This window comes from Phocoena phocoena, chromosome 21 (genome assembly GCF_963924675.1).
Source record: "Phocoena phocoena chromosome 21, mPhoPho1.1, whole genome shotgun sequence".
In the NCBI taxonomy this organism is placed as follows: domain Eukaryota; kingdom Metazoa; phylum Chordata; class Mammalia; order Artiodactyla; family Phocoenidae; genus Phocoena; species Phocoena phocoena.
In genome coordinates this window covers 11,268,361-11,285,128 of record NC_089239.1, presented here as the reverse complement: position 1 = coordinate 11,285,128, position 16,768 = coordinate 11,268,361, and the positions used below count along the sequence as shown (strand labels likewise).

Here is a 16,768-nt window from a genome sequence, read left to right as displayed (position 1 = left end):
CACGGGTTCCAGGGCCTTAATTTGGCCGGGCAGGTGTCGGAGCTGCAAAATTTGTCTCCACCATTTTCTCCGCGCTGGAGGGAAGGGACCAGCCCTCCCGGGCGCTGCCTGGCGGGGAAGCGGAGCGAGGAGCGAGGAGCGAGGAGCGAGGAGCGAGGGCCCCGGGTCCGGATCCCTTCCTGGGTCTCGGAATCTCCCCGGGACGCGCGGTCCGGCTCCCGCGGGCGCGGCGGCGGCGGCGGCGGCGGCTGCGCGCGGCTTCCAGCGACCCCTGTCGGGGGTGTCCGGCAGCCGCCAAGCGCACCGCCCCCCGCCCAGGCCGGCTCGGGGAGGGAAAGGGGCTGCGCCCGCGAGCGCCGAGCCCAGGCTCCTCCCGGTGGCGTGTCCGCGCCTCGGGGTGGGGGTGTGGCGGGGACGAGGGAGGGGGCGAGGCCAGGGGAGGGCGAGAAGGAGGCGCCAGCGTCCAACCTGCGGGCGGGAGGTGGTTGGCGGTGGGGCAATTGAAAAAGAGCCGGCGAGGAGTTCCCCCCAACTTGTCGAAACTCCGGGCTCGCGCGGAGGGCAGGAGCGGGGTGACTGCGGCTGCCGGGCGACGCAAGCGCTGGCCGGACGGTTATCGCCTCTCCCTCCTCGGGCTGCGAGCGCGCCGGACAGAGGCCGCGACAGGAGCCGACAGCGGCGGGAACCGAGCACTTCCCTGCGCGACAGGAGCCGCCCCGAGAGCGAGCGCGACCGCCGGACGCAGCGACCGCCAGTCCCAGGTGACCCGGACCGCACGCCGCGTCCCCGCGCTCCCCGCCGGCGACAGGAGACGCCCCCCGCGCAGCGCGCGCGCCGCAGCCCGGCCGGTGGTTCTACCCGCCTCCGCCCCCCGCTCTCGAGGGACAAACTTTTCCCAAAGCCGATCCCAGCCCTTGGACCAAACTTGTCGCGCGTCGCCTCCGCCGGGCGCCGTCCGCGCAGAGCGTGCACTTCTCGGGCGAGATGTCGGAGCGCAAAGAAGGCAGAGGCAAGGGGAAGGGCAAGAAGGACCGAGGCTCCGGGAAGAAGCCCGCGCCCGCGGCGGGCGGCCCGAGCCCAGGTGAGTGCGCCGCGCGGCCGGGGCTCCGCGATCTTTCTCCTCCTTCTTTTTCTCCTCCTCAGATGCCGCCGCCTCGCCCTCGCCTGCCTGCGCCCTGCGCTCCGGGCGCCTGGCCCTGCTCCCGGCCGTCCGCGGGGCCGGGCGGTGCTCGCCCTCCGTGGGGCCGCCCCTCACCTGGGCGTCGAGCCCCACCCGGGCGCCAGCAACCCGCGCTCAGGGTGAGGACGGAAGCCGGGACCGCGCCTCCGGAGGACCCGGACGCGCCGCGCTCCCTGGCATGGCCTTTGCCCAGCGCCCCAGAGCCGAGCCCAGCCCGGGAGCGGGACCCGGCGTGCAGGAGCGGAGGCCGGGTGCACGCGTGTCCAGCGCCAGCAGCGCTTTGCACGGGCCCCGCCTGCCCTCTAGCGAGAAAAGCGGGAACGGGTCACCCCTCGCAGCGCCTGGCTCGGAAGAACGGGGTGCTCTAGAGAGAACGCGAGCGGTCGCGCGTCGGTGTTTTGGGCCCCGGGGAGGGAGTGTAGGGTCGCGGTGTGCGCGGACGCTCACTCGGATTCAGCCCTGCGGTATCGGAGCTCAGATCAGCTGAGAGGGATTCCTAGAGGTCAGCGAAGCAGATAAAATCCAGCCCAGTGCCAGGAATCAGGTCCCCAAAAAGGTTCTCAAACTTTCGGTTTTGCAGTTCTATTTTTCAGGACCTCTTTGATAAATGTGGTTAATTTATGTTCCCAAGAGATGCCCCAAAGCAAAAGTTCATTTGAACTTTTGAACCCAGTTGCTCACTGGTTATATAATAGAATGAAATGGCAGCTGAGGCTTTCTAGAGACAAGTCTAGTGCGTGATCATGGGTTCACGGACGTGAATGACAGTTTCACCTTCTGTTTCCCTAAGAAGGGCTGATGCTTTCGACACTGTCTTGGAAAGAGGAGGCGCCCCAAATAAATACTTGTTTATGAGTGACTAAGTGAAGAGGATGCTTTAAAAAAAATGGAGGGGAGGGGGAAGAATATAAGGGCTTTTTTCTGCCTCTGCACTTCCCAATTATTAATTGATCCAGAGACCTCAAGGCACTTAGAACATCCCCCAGCACACTTCGTAAAGCATTTTTGAAGAATAAATTCAATGGTATTCTGTTATCTTACAGAAGTATTTGCCCGTTCTTTGCAGGAAGTAAACAAGATTTGCCTAGTCCTCTTACTGGCATCGCTGAGAGCATTTCAGAGCCTGGCTTATTGGCAGAGACCTTAAACAGGTTTTGAGCAAAGCAAATTGAACAGAGAGTGATTGTTTGGCCACTGACCATTCCTGTGCGTGCTTCTATGATAGGACGCTGCTGCGCGGTTTCACCTTCATTACCCTTCATTAGCTCTCCTGAGGGCGTATTGAAATGTTCCTTACTTTCTCCCTGTTTTGGAGATACCCTATCGCATTTTATTCAACAAGGGCTGAAGTGGGGAGCTGGATTAGCAATGTCCCTAAGTGACATTCTCTACTGTCCTCTCGCAGGTTATCTTAGTAAATGAAAGAGCTCTTAGACCTGACCACAGTGGTAAAGTTGTAAAGAGTTATTTGCGGGGCTCTTTAAGTGTTGTCCTGTCCTGCCTGGGAGTACTCTGCCTTCAGACGTTTCTGTGGTCCTCTGGAGGACGTCTGATGAACTAAGGAGGGGACGGTGGCTTGAAGGAGCATCCCTTTCAGGTAACAGGTCTGCACTTTGTCAAGGCTTCAGGGCAGCAATGCCTTACTTAACATAGACATTTCAGATAAGCACCCGTGGTGGGTGGGAGAGATTTTAAGAACCAACAGGCATTTCTGTGCCCTACAGATCTCATCTATTAGGTAGGCAGCTGTGTTGGGACTACCTAATATTCTCTCCTGACACAGCGTCCCAGAGTCTCCTTGGTGACTCTCATTATGCTTTCCAGTCCCACCGCTCTGATTCCCTCTGAACCAGATAGACTGGCATCTTTAAGTGACATTCTCTTGACTCTCTTCCCAGAGAATCTGGAGTGAACTTGGCTCTAGGTTGGTTTTAAAGTGTATCTCTCTTTTCCATCAGGTAGTTGTCTTCCTTGGGGAGGAACTTTTTACCCCCCTCCAGGGCACCTTGTGCTTGTTAAACCCTATAAAGCAGATAAGAATATTTGTTCTTCATTTGATTCAAAAGCAAGGATCAACTTGAAACCTGCTTTAGGTAAAAGCACCTGGCTTTAAATAGTATTGCTTTGAAATCACTGTTTCTTTCCTTATTGTCATTTCCCTTGTAATGCTGTCAGTGTACTTTTCCTTATCTTAGGAGAGTAAATAACTGAGAGCCATAATGGTTTGCGAGGGAAACCCACACCTCTTTTTCAAGCTTTTTTGCACTCTGTAGTCCTCAGGCATCCTCAAAGGAATGACCTCTAGATGCCATAACTATAGCATCACCACTTGGCATACCGGCTCAAATTAGGGCTTACAGGACACCCATCTCTTAAATAGCTCCTCCATCAGTGCCCTTCAATCCCAGGTCTCACCCCTTTCTTAAAACAGCCGCTGAAACTTTCTGTCCTACACGATGCCCATGCAACAGCCAAGCCTCTTTTCGGAGGTTAGAACATTACTTCAGGACAGTCAAGGGGGAGAGAAGGCTGAGAGAACTCAGCCCGTCAGCCCCGCTGTGTGCTGTATTGTATGCGGAGGCATAAACGCCTCTGTTGGAGGGATAGCTTTAGGGGAAAAGATTCCTTTAACTTTCACGCGACACGTGTGCCTGTACGTGATACATACGTAGCTGTGTTTCGTGCACGCTGTTGTGGCTGCAGATGTTCAGCAGAATTATCTGTGTCGCAGTAATGACTCTAATAGTTCCCAGGCCCTTGGGGTCATTGAGTTTTCTTCTTTGCTCAAAAAGAAAGAAAGGAAAAAAAGCAACCTCAGCGTAATCCTGGGCTTTGTAACGAGGATCCATGTACCAAGGGTGCTGTAACTTCCTGCACCTCCTAGATGCTGGATCTCCCATATCCAGACTTTTCGTATTGATTCAGCTCAGCAAACTTTATCTAATGAAGCCTGAATTACAAAACCAGAGCTTCCCCCCCTCCCCCCCGCCCATTTGGTATTTGGCTCTAAGCTTCTATGAATCTCTGTTGATGTTTTTCTTTCATTAAAACACTGCAAAGGATTCTTTTTATTTTTCCTTTTAAATGACCTGGAACCCATTCATTATCAAGCCTAGCTCAGTTCTAGAACTACTGGGTCTCCCTTCACCCCCGGCGTTTGTCAGTACAAGTGGTGGAAACATCAAAACACTTAGTATCCCAGATGGCTAGAAGCCGGCCATGTGCTTCCCGGGTGACATCACCCACCTGTTTTGTTAACTCAGTGGCTTCCCAGGCTGAAGTGCTTGTCAAACGTTCTTGGGTATGAAGTGCCCCGTCAACTACCAGGGCAGCGTGTGTTTACAGAACAGGAGGAATGTCCAGTGATCTGTTTCAAGCTGGTGACTTGTGACCACTTAGATGATGTAATTATTAAAGACATTAAATACTAATTTTAGAATGAAGCGGGTTTATTTTGGAGAATGATTTTGAAAGAGTGGGAGAAACTTGGGATACCGTTCTCATATCTGCAAAATGAGAAAATGATATGATGGAAAAATGGGAAGAAAAGACCGTAAAGAATGTAAGTAATCAGAAAATATTGAACCAGTATGAGAGCAATGGACACATTACATGCCAGGCACTAGTATTTTATACTTTTAATAAGGGAGTTACTATTTACTAAATATCCTACCATGTTCCAGGCAGTGTAACAGATGCTTTGTGTGTTTCATCGCCTGTCCTTTAGTACGAAAATGCCTCACTATTACAGGGTACCTGGTACTTAGTGCTACAGCCCGATTGCCCGCATTTAAATCCTAGTTCTGGGGCTTCCCTGGTGGCGCAGTGGTTGAGGGTCCGCCTGCCGATGCTGGGGACGCGGGTTCGTGCCCCGGTCCGGGAGGATCCCACGTGCCGCGGAGCGGCTGGGCCCGTGGGCCGTGGACACTGGGCCTGTGCGTCCGGACCCTGTGCTCCGCGACGGGAGAGGCCACAACAGTGAGAGGCCCGCGTACCGCAAAAAAAAAAAAGAAGGTTAAATCCCAGTTCTGCTCCTTACCTGTATAGTCATGGGAAAGTTACTTCATCTCTCCATGCCTGTTTCCTTATTTGTAAAATTGGGATAATAAAATTATTATCATAAAGTTATGCTGAGGCTTAAATGAGATAACAGCAGTAGTAAGTGCCCCATCAATGTTAGCTCTCTTCAGAAAATGATTTAAGACACAGATCTTCTGTGCCTTTGCTAAGATATTGGACACAATTTTCCAAATTTACCTTGTACGGTAAAAAATAATCCAGAGCTGGCCTTAGATTAGAGTGAGTATAAATATTAATATGTACTACTTGTAAATAGAGAGAGAAGTGGATAAGTATGTCAAATACCGTCACCGCATATAGGTATTATGAAAACAGTCCTGAATTCAGTCTAAATATTGAAAGTAAAGTGAGGTGCAGTATCATTTTATCTCTGGCAGCAAAAGGTTGAGGTCTCAAACTTGAGAAGGTTTTGAAACATGAGTCCTTTTCTGGCCACACTGAAGAGTTGATGCTTATATAGAATGCACGCGTGGTCTTTTGGGACTAGTACAAATTGAAAAAGAAAATGTGTATCCACATGCTCTTTGTCATCTTTTTATCAAATGTAAGAGTGTATTGCCAAAAAAAAAAAAAAAAAAGAGTATATTGCCAACAAGGTTCATAGAATCCAGTGCAGGTGTTTCTAAATATAAACAAAATAATGAATGTTAAAAAAAAAATCTGCATCTTTCATTATCCCCCCTCCACACACACTAGAATGGCTATTAAAGTTCTGGAAGTGTGATTCTTAGCAAATCAGTGTCTTATTAGCGTTCTCAAAGTGACAAGTTACATTTGACACTAACGGTATTGATCTTATCCTGTTCTGTTAGGATAGACGAAAACAAACCAAGTGTCAGTATTTTGGGTGAGTGATTTCATTTGCTCAGAGAAAAAGAAAGTGGACTTCTAATATTTTGATTAACCCTCGAGTTCTCCTCTTGACACACAGAAAATACAGAAACTGAAATGATATAATATTAGCTTAAAAACGGATTTATCTTTATCAGAGGAAAATAACATCTATTCAATATGCTGTCAGGTATAGAAAATGAAATTTCTTCAAAGGACCAAGTGGTGTTTTGGGTTTATCCTAATCCTACGCATGTTTGCATGTGTGTCCTTTCGTGGGTTTTAACAGATTTTTTAAAAGCGAGCTACCAAAATGCCAATAGATGTCAGTGTTTGTTGCTTTAGAAAAAGTGAGGTGTTAGAAGCAAAAAAAAAAGCTTAATTTATTCTGTTTTGATAAGCATAAAGCTGACTACTTTGAAAAGTTTGACAATTAGTAATACCCTATATAACCTTGCTTACTTACATTTTGTGAATGAAAATGTCACATTTTCACATCGCGGCCTCTCTTCTAACTATGAAAAAAATGCCTCTACAATTAATTCCCCAAGGAATTCAGAATGCAGGCTGAAATACAGTAATCAGTGCATTCCTTTTTTTTTTTTTTAATGAAGGAGCAATTATTTGAGAATGTTGTTACATACACCTTGGATTTATTTGCATTTGTAAACTATAAATTAAGTACGCATGTTTCTTAGGTCGCCTTGATTACAATTGCATAAGTGCATTTCTGAGTCCAACTTAAGTACGATCTGTGGAGTTCTGCCTTTGGAAGGTCAGAATTCTCTTCTTTCTCCGTTTCACTAGTGTCACCTTTTTCTGGCCTCCAGAGGGTGCTCCAGGAGCATCACACTGCTATTCCCCAAAGAACGACTCCTTTTTTCTTTTCTAAGTGACTTAGATATTCTGGGCAATCTATGGGGAAGAATAGGATCCTGATTTCATCAGTTACTACCTCAACTGGAGTTTGTTTCCCAGCTAGACCAAAATAGACCAAATTCGCTAAGAACATTTCAAAACATCATTCTGATGATGACGATGCAGTTGTAAACCTGCAAGGGCACATCTGTGAGATTTACTTTTTTTTTTTTTTTTTAATTTTTTATTGGAGTATACTTGATTTACAATGTTGTGTTAGTTTCAGGTGTACAGCAAAGTGAATCAGCTACACATATGCATATATCCACTCTTTTGTAGATTCTTTTCCCATATAGGCCATTACGGAGTACTGAGTAGAGTTCCCTGTGCTATAGAGTAGGTCTTTATTAGTTATCTATTTTATATACAGTAATGTGTATGTGTCAGCCAACAACTTTTCCCCAGAGAACTTAGCATCTTATAAGCATCTTTCAGTCGCCCCTTAGAGCAGTTCCTCTTGCATAAGTTCGGGCAGTACCTGCAAAGACATTTAGTCATATTTAAAAGTTCCACTGTGGCATTGGAAAATTAGACATGAGCACATCAAAATTACACAGAGGATCTTTAGGAGCATGTGTTTTCACGTCTTCACACCTTATCCTCAACCCCTAGCTAAAATGTTTAAGACCTCTGCTTTGATTGAGCTACATGTTTTTGAAGATGGGTTGGAATGACTAATTCTTTTGGATCACGGGCTAACGTTATAACACTGTCGCAGAGTTAACTGTTATTTGCTCACGATTTATTCCACTCTGCATTGGTCATGTTCATTGTGAGTTACTCCCAGTTTGTTACTCTCCTTCTCTTTTTAAAAGGCAATATTGTTCACATTGTTTTGGTCCAAGAAAGGTATTATTGATGGGCAGTAGCGTTTGGTCTGCAACAGTGCCCCAAACCTTCTGTTTCATAGCTTTAGTTGGCAGGCAGCTGGCTCCTCTGGGCAGCTGTTGAATTTTAGTTTCAGTGATGTGAGAGTCAGGGAATGTTTTATTAGGTTGAACCATCAGAAATTGTCAATTCTGTAGATGATACACGACTGAATATTGTCAATGTCATATAGTTTAATATTTGGACTCTGTTTAGTAGTTTGACTTTATGCTTTACATGGTATTATTTTTTTGGCGGTACGCGGGCCTCTCACTGCTGTGGCCTCTCCGGTTGCGGAGCACAGGCTCCGGACGCGCAGGCTCAGCGGCCATGGCTCACGGGCCCAGCCGCTCCGCAGCATGTGGGATCTTCCCGGACCGGGGCACGAACCCGTGTCCCCTATATCGGCAGGCAGACTCTCAACCACTGCGCCACCAGGGAAGCCCTACATGGTATTTTAAAAAATATAGTAGTGACAACTTTGAAAAAAGTCGTAGAAGTTAATTAAGTGAGATTAAAGTAATGTATAAAAGGAAGCTGGGCTAGGAAGTCATTAAACCAGTGACATTTTCTCCAATAAATAGGTCATATGATAGCCATATAAAATGAATTCAGCATAAAGGTAGAGTGCCAGGGCAATGGGCATTTTCCCTTGGAGAGAAAAGTAGTACATTTCTATCACAACATGTAACTTGGATTTTTATTGAACCTGTTAGCAAACTGTTATTATGCTTTATCTTACCCACCATATTTCTACAGAGATTACAAAGATGTGAGTGAGAAATATTAGTGACTAGTGAACAAACTTGGCTTTGTTTTATGGAGTAATTTTTTTTTACTTTACTCAGTTTTACAGTACTACAATTCAATTTTTCCAGTAGTTTTAATAAGTGTGAATTTTACTGCCATGTGAAAATGTGCTCATTATCAATGGCCTATATTACTTTATAAATAAGGTTAGAACTTAGGTAAAGCCAGCTTTTTAAAGTGCATATGTTTCTGTTTGTAATTGTAACTCATCTGTTTGTTACACATGATCTCACAGTTGTAAAGGCAAACTGCATTTTTAAAGGATTTGACAGTCGTCTTAGCTATTCCATAGTAAATATAAAACCAGTATTTAAAAGGAAATGTCTAAATTCTAATTTGGAATATTTTTCAGAACAAATAAATTTTATGCATATACTGAAATGTTCTGAATACTGAATGTTTTATATTTAAGGACTCCAGAATTGAAAGTTAAAATTCCTACAGATTTTATAACTTTTTCAAAAAATATATTTCAACCCTAGGTAAAGCAAAGTTTGGATATTAATTATGCATAGAAAAATTTCTCTATTAAAGCCCTAAAGAGAGTTTTTGATCTTAACTGTTTAGTACATCATTTTTTGAACATTTTTCATTTGTATATATCATAATAGGAAATCGTATTTATGAGTGAACCGATAAGAACTGTATCCGAAAGTCAAAAGAAAAAAAAATGAAGGAGGTAGTCAACAGGTATTTAAAAGAAAACGAATGCTCATGATAAGAGAGTTTTCTTTTATAAATAACAATACATATGTTGCTATTTAGTGTTTAGAGATATGTATTTTGTGAATCAAGTGTTCTCTCTATTCTTAAGTTTATCAGGACTTAGAGAAGATTCTGGTTTTCCCTAAATGTGTCTTTTCTCCCCTTTCCTCATCCTATGCCATGGACTTTCTGTTGTACTGGGAGATAAGAAGGGGAGCAGAAGAGGATTGGTAACTTGCTCTAGTAGTAGTCGATGTGAAGTGGGCTGCAGGATTCGTTTGGGACATAGCACACTATGGTTTTGTGTCTACAGTGTGAACATTAGTATTATGTTTAGCATGATTTAGTATATGAAAAAAAATTGGGGGGAACTTCCTTTTGCCTCTCTTCCCTTCCAAACTTGGAAAGTTGACTTTTAGTTATGAGCTTATACTATATTAATGGTTACAAATATTTAAATGAAAGGGTTGTTTTGTGTTGGTTTTACATATTCATGTAACGTATGAGTATACAGTAGGAAGACTTCTTTGGATGGGGTCCCATGTCATATCCGTTTGTAACCTCAGTTGGGGTTGAGCTGAGACTAAAACGTGCACCTCTGCAGTTCAGCGAAACCCAAATGAACGTTCTAAACCCTCATTTTGATCATTCTCTTATCTTCTCTCCAAACCCACTGGAGTGAAGGAAGTATGAAGTATGGACGACATTTTTTTTTTTTTTTAATTTGTTTGGCTGCGTTGGGTCTTAGTTGCAGTGCGTGGGCTTAGTTGCCCTGGGGCATGTGGGATCTTAGTTCCCGGACAAGGAAACTGGTCCCCTGCATTGGAAGGCGGATTCTTAACCACTGGACCACCAGGGAAGTCCCTGGATGACATTTTGAATCCAAATCTATCTATTCCGCAGGAGATGGGATGAAACATAATCTCCCTACAAAGCACAAACCTGGATTCAAGCCCCCCTGGGTGTGGTCCCACCTCTGACACCTTTGATCCAGCCGTCTCCAAACCAGCAGTATCCTGACTTTCGGCAGCGCTCGAGAACTGAGCAGTATTTTGCCTTTTCCCCAAATTATCTGGCCTGTTCGCCTTAAAAATAAAACCCTGTTTTCTGAATGTGACCACTAGAAAGAAAAATTAGCTGTGTTCTTTCCTAACCAGCAGGCCGAATGAGAATTCTTGTATTTGCATATAGTGTGATTCAGAACACATCAGCATGAAAATTTGACCTTGAGCAACACTGAGTAGAGGTTTCTGGGCCACTTGCATGGCGGCCCTGGCTTAGTGACGGCTGTGTACCTCCAGGGTTGAGAGGTGCTGGTTTTAGTAAGACCAGAGCAGTGGTTGAAAGGCAAGGCTCTGGTTCTGTCCTCTGACTGCGTGGTGTGAACTCTGACAGTGATGACAACTATGTAAGCCTCAGTTTCTACGTGTGTACACTGTGGGAAATAATATTATGTAATTCATGTGGTGGTTCTAAGCAGTAGTGTTGAGTATGGTGCTGGGTACAGAGTAAGGACTAAATGATCAGTTTTACTGAGTTTAAATATCAACAAAATCTAAGCACATTTCCAATGTGTGTTCATCTAATGCTGTCTTCTTGCTGTGTATGTATCAGTGTTGTCTGAACTTTAAGCCCTCCACAAATAACTATAAATACTGTACGTTTTTTCACAGGGTCTTATACACAGAGATTCTTTGTAAATAATTATCATGGTGTTGATAATACATATCAAATGTTTATTAGGTATACATTCTATGGCTTTGGACTCTTGGTGAGAGTTGGATGTCATATATATAACACATTCATAAAGAGATCAACCAGATATTCTTGACCTTGAACTTTGGTCTATAGATAAACTCATTTTTGGAGAACGGAGGAACACTGGCAGTGATGTTTTAACAGATTGGTGCAAAAATAGGTTATGTGCACTTATATTTTTAAATAATACACACGCACACACCTCTTTTAAAATATATGTCAATAGGGCTTCCCTGGTGGCGCAGTGGTTGAGAGTCCGCCTGCTGATGCAGCGGACATGGGTTCGTGCCCCGGTCCGGGAAGATCCCACATGCCGCGGAGCGGCCCGTGAGCCATGGCCGCTGAGCCTGCGCGTCCGGAGCCTGTGCTCCACACGGGAGAGGCCACAACAGTGAGAGGCCCACGTACTGCAAAATAAATAAAAAATAAAATAAAATATATGCCAATTAGTTCTCTAGATGTAACTTTCCTATTCCTAATCTCCCATGTCTTGATGGTCAAGGATAATTTTGTCTTACACATAGGGCCTAGTGGAGTACTTTACGTACAAATATTTATAGAGTAAATGAGAATCATTTTTCTATTTATATTTTTTGACTATTTTGTTCCCTGAGCTACAAGGGTAGGTAATTGTAATGATGAATTGATTTAACTGGAGCATATTGTGTTTTGTGTGTGTAACTTTATTGTCTGACAAAATTTTCCATTTGTATATTAAGTTGACATTATTTTGTGTATATATATACAAGCCTGCTTTTATATTCTTTTGGTATTTTCTCTTTTCTCTGCCAACAGAGTGACAGTATCTGTTTTAAGCACAATATTTCATTGTTTGAAATTATGGACTTTTCTACATTTTCCACTTTAAATGGTTTTTAAATAAATAAAAAAGGGGAGCCTGTCTTGAAGCTCGTGAAATGGTAGATTTTTATAAACAGTTGTGATCGCAGTAATACTGAAAATTATTGTCATCTATTTCTGAGAGATATATTGAAGACTGGTACATTACCCCCAGAAAGATTAGTTTGAACACAGAAAATAGATAACGATTATAATTTGCTTTAGTGAGGTCACCTTGCTGTATACTTGGAATCTTCCCTGGCGGGGTAGGGAGAGGAAACGGCTCATGCATTATCCATTTTGGGAAAGAGTTATACATATACAGGAATTATGGAAATGAGCTGGTGGATTTGTCAAAAGAAAACCAGTTATTGGAATACTGAGTTGAATAGAAAATGAAATACATAATTTTCCATGTATTAAATTGAATAGAAATGGGAGACTTAGGTCTTAAGGGTTGTTTTTTGGGTTTTGTTTTAACATGTTGATTATATTGTATGTTCTCCTTTGCCCTTAACCTGACAGGAAGGAGAAATGTCGATAGAAATAGTTATTTTAAATATTTTGCTATTTGGAAAGCAACATTAGAGTTTTAAATGTTGTGTTCATTATTTATGCCCCATCAAAAAGGACTGGGATCCACTTCAGGGAGGCAGGTAAGACAAAGGCCATTATCTTTCCCTGGGATTTAGTAGAAGGTAAGGGACAGTGTAGAGCATATAGTCCCTGAGACCTACAGATTCACTGCCCTCTCACATTGAATGTAAAAGAGACCCCCTTCACCAAGGGAGCATCTAAGTTGGACTGTGCAGGGGGAAGAAATGCCACCGCTTACAATATGCTACTGATGACAGAATAAATATTCACAAAACATAAAAAGCTCAGTGAAAGCCCTGTATCTGAATTTGGTGACTAAAGTCACACTCTGTAAGGTAAAGACAAGTTTCAGTGCTTCCTTGCACCTTCCACTGAAGGTAGGCTTACTTCATTCCACCTCTTGAAATCATGATGAAAAGGCAGGATGCAGCCATCTTGCCTTGAGCCCAGCAATCTGGGAATAAAACTCCCTGTAGCCGGAAGGGTAGTAGCAACTGTCTTACAGGAATTTGCATCTAGACAGGCATGTTTGGGGAAACTTCACGGCGCCTACACCTTCGGACAACAGGGATACCAAGAGAGGCAGCCATAGGGCTGAATGCTCTTTTTGTCATTTTAGACATGGGACTTTGTAAAGTTACTGCTGACCTTAATGCAGATACCCTTTTGTGATTTGTTTCTGTGAAACTCATGGGCAGCTGGATGGCACAGCTTTTGAAGAAGGCTGTTGCTCTTGAGCAAAGGTAAGTTACAACTGTACCAAGAGAACAATGTATTCATCCCCCAGTGGTCTTAACCATTCTCACATTCACTCAAAGAGAGAAGTCACCCTTTGGAAGATTCAGTGTTTTGCTAGTATTAGCATGTCAACTCCTTATAAAATATATATTAAAAAAATTCCCTACTTAGAACTTAAAAGAATATTTTTTTTATTATGAATATGGTGGTTCTTTGTTGAAAACTCCCTTGACAAATTAAGGAAATAATAGCCATCCTTTGAATTGTCATGTTTCACGGTACATTACTAATAAGCCTCTTATATAAGTAAGAACTGATGGTTCCATGGACAGAGTCACTCTATTTCTGGTCACACGATAAAATAAGAAAGGGGAACTGATTATATTGATATACATACACAAGGGCCTAAGTACTAAATTTGCACATTGCCTTAATATGTGGTCGTATGCTTTCTATGGGAACAGAGTTTCTTTTCAGTTACTTTCAAAAAGTATTAATAAATAATTATACTTAAAATAGACTACAGCTACCTTTTAAATGGTTAGATAGGTTTACTTATAGGATTACTTTTGTGATTACTAATCCTTATAAATATTTCAGGATTTGGTATAAATGTGAAGTCATTAAACTGTAAGGACATCTATAAATGTATGTAAAAAAAATAGGTAACTTTCTATGTTCTATCACCTTATTTTCTATAAAACAGAAAGTATACTTGGACTATTTTTATCTATTTTATTAACTTTTTAAAATTTATTTATTTAAAATTTGTTTATCCTCTTCGTTTTTGGTTTGCAGGGTAGAGATCAAAGCAATCTCAGATTTATTTCGAGCATTTTATTTTGTCACTTACATAATTTTAACTCTTAGAGAATAAACCGTTGTCCTCACCCAGAGGAATTTTTAATTGACTGATCATATGAGCACATTTTAGCAGTTAATATCTCCAGACTGTGAACCTCTCAAGGTCATGTCTGTCTTATGCATTTTCATATCACCAGGGGCTAGCACAGTGACGGGAACATAGTTGTTGCTCTTAAGAATTTGTTCAGTGATTGAATAAATGAGGGAATATAGCTAATTTGCTTAAAACAACACATTGTGGGAGCTTATGGGGAGCAATTTAATTATTATGTTTCTGTCACTTAATAAGCAAGTACGAGTGCAAATCACCAGTACTCGCAATTCATGGATTTGTTCCTAAACTGATCATATGTGGTTTTCCTGCTTGAAATTTTCACACTTTTTCTTAAAGCTCGCAGTAATAATCAGTGCTTAATTATTCAGACAAATGAATAGGAATTCGAGGTTTGTTCAATCTACAATTCTTGCTAACCCTAAATTGTTTGTGTTACATTTCTTCTTAACAACATCGCGGCAGTTAAGAAACTAATCTGATGCAGTTTAAGGAGTTTATATTTGTAAATACTTAGACCGTTGCCTGGAACATCGTGTTTGCTATGTTAAGAGTTCGTTATATAAATAAAAAACAACCATTCCTGGTAAGTAATGAAAATAATCTTAAACGATATTAATACTGCCTAAAAAGTAAGCTCTTAAATACAACTACAGTAGCCCTGGGGGAAAATCATAGAATGTTAGAACTGAAAAGGTTAACTTAGAGGCCATGTCCTTGAATCATATCTTTTCAAATGAGGAAAACAGAAGATCCAGCCAGAATATCTGTCCGAGTACTAGAACCCAGGCATCCAGGTTTCAGGGTAGGAATTTGAATTACCATGATGCTACACTTACAGATCTAAGATGGACACTGTATGTGAATTCAACATTTATAGTACTTTAGGTGTTATTATGCTTCCAAGTAAGAGAGATGTATTTCTGTGTCATCAGATAGCACTTTGGGGTCCATCATTGATATGACTTTAATTATTTTGAGGGTTGCAGTAGATTTAAATCAGCTAAACTTTTGCATCTAATTGTTCCTTGTTATAATATCGTGTGCCCAAGTGGATTCAATAAATATTAACTGACAAGATGACCAGTAAAGTAAGTAGTCCTAATGTCATAACCTGGAAGACGGGGGTAGTGTGTTTGTGTGTTGTGGGGTGTGTGTGTGTGGCGTGTGTGTGTGTGAATTCATGTATGGTGTGGGTGTGAGCTGTCTCAGTGCTCTAAAACTTTGTAAGCACCGATACCTTAATGCAAGAGGCTCTAACAACAAGAAAGATGTCTGTAGGCTCTCTGGATCCTCTGTAGAAATGATGTATAAGCAAAAAAGAGCTGTGAACACTTGTGCCTTGACAGCTGCTCTGAGGCCACCAAGTCGTTCCCCCTTGCATCTGTGAGCCACTGAGCAGTCACTGATCACAGTGACATTTTATCTCTAACAACCTGAACTATCTTTGACCCAGAGACCTAGGGGGTCAAAGGCCTCCTACTCCATTATTAAATTTCCAGAGTGGTAGTTCAATTTGCATTAGGAGATTTATTTATATTTATTTATTTAGCTTTGGGTGAGGGAGGAGGAGGGAAATAGGAGGAATGACAGATGCAGTTGTTATTTTTTCCTCCCCTAAAGGATTATTATTTAATCCAGACCTTTATCTGGAGGATTTTGCTAGCATCCTAAAAGAAAGGAGGGTCCCAAGACTCAACACATTGTGGTTTTCGTCTGGGCCTCACACGGTGTCCTAAAGCTTACTGGGCACCATGTCAGACTGGGGCTTCACAGACTGTCATACTGAGTGAAATAAGTCAGAGAACGAGAAATATCATATGATATTGTTTATATGTGGAATCTAAAAGGAAACGATACAAATGAACTTATTTACAAAACAGAAACAGACTTACTGATTTAGAGAATGAACTTATGGTTACAGGGGTGGGGATGAAGGAAGGGTGAGGGGAGGGATAGTTAGAGAGTTTGGGATTGACATGTACACACTGCTATATTCAAGATGGATAACCAGCAAGGACCTACTGTAGAGCATGGGGAACTCTGCTCAATGCTATGTAACAATCTAGATGGGAAAATAATTTGAAAAAGAATAGATACATGTATATGTATAACTGAATCACTTTGCTGGATACCTGAAACTAACACAACATTGTTAATCAACTCTATTCCAATATAAAATAAAAAGTTTTAAAAACACTGGGCCTTCACAGAAGAATGGCCCTCCCCAGGTTGGAGCAGGGAGGGGCTTTGCCTTGAGGACAACGCAGATCCTTTGAGGGTGGTAGGAACTTGTAAAGTTGGCTGATTCATATTCAACTGGCCCCATTAATGAGGGCCTTAATTAGTGGCTAGAAAGAGACTGAAGAGTTCATTTGGAGCCCATCCAAGGAGCTGGGAGGGCAGACAATGCTGATTCCCAGCCAGTCACAGACGGAAAGGCTCTTCCAGGTCATAACTAAGGAAGCACTACAGGCTGGGAGGGCTGGAGAGTGAAAGGCTGGCTTCAGAGTGTGTGTGTGTGTGTG

The 16,768-nt window shown here is 42.8% G+C and overlaps 1 protein-coding gene across 4 annotated transcripts in view; it reads left to right on the top strand.

The window, feature by feature from the left end:
• NRG1 (neuregulin 1) overlaps window positions 1-16,768 on the top strand; it is a 1,020,295-nt gene that overhangs the window by 799,864 nt on the left and 203,663 nt on the right. For 3 of the 4 annotated variants that reach the window (XM_065899834.1, XM_065899833.1, XM_065899838.1), the window contains exon 1: window positions 985-1,081. The exons of the other annotated variant lie outside the window; for it this stretch is intronic. In XM_065899834.1, the coding sequence (XP_065755906.1) occupies window positions 985-1,081 (97 nt within the window). Of the gene's footprint in view, window positions 1-984; window positions 1,082-16,768 lie in introns of those variants that run through there. 4 annotated transcript variants of the gene reach the window in all.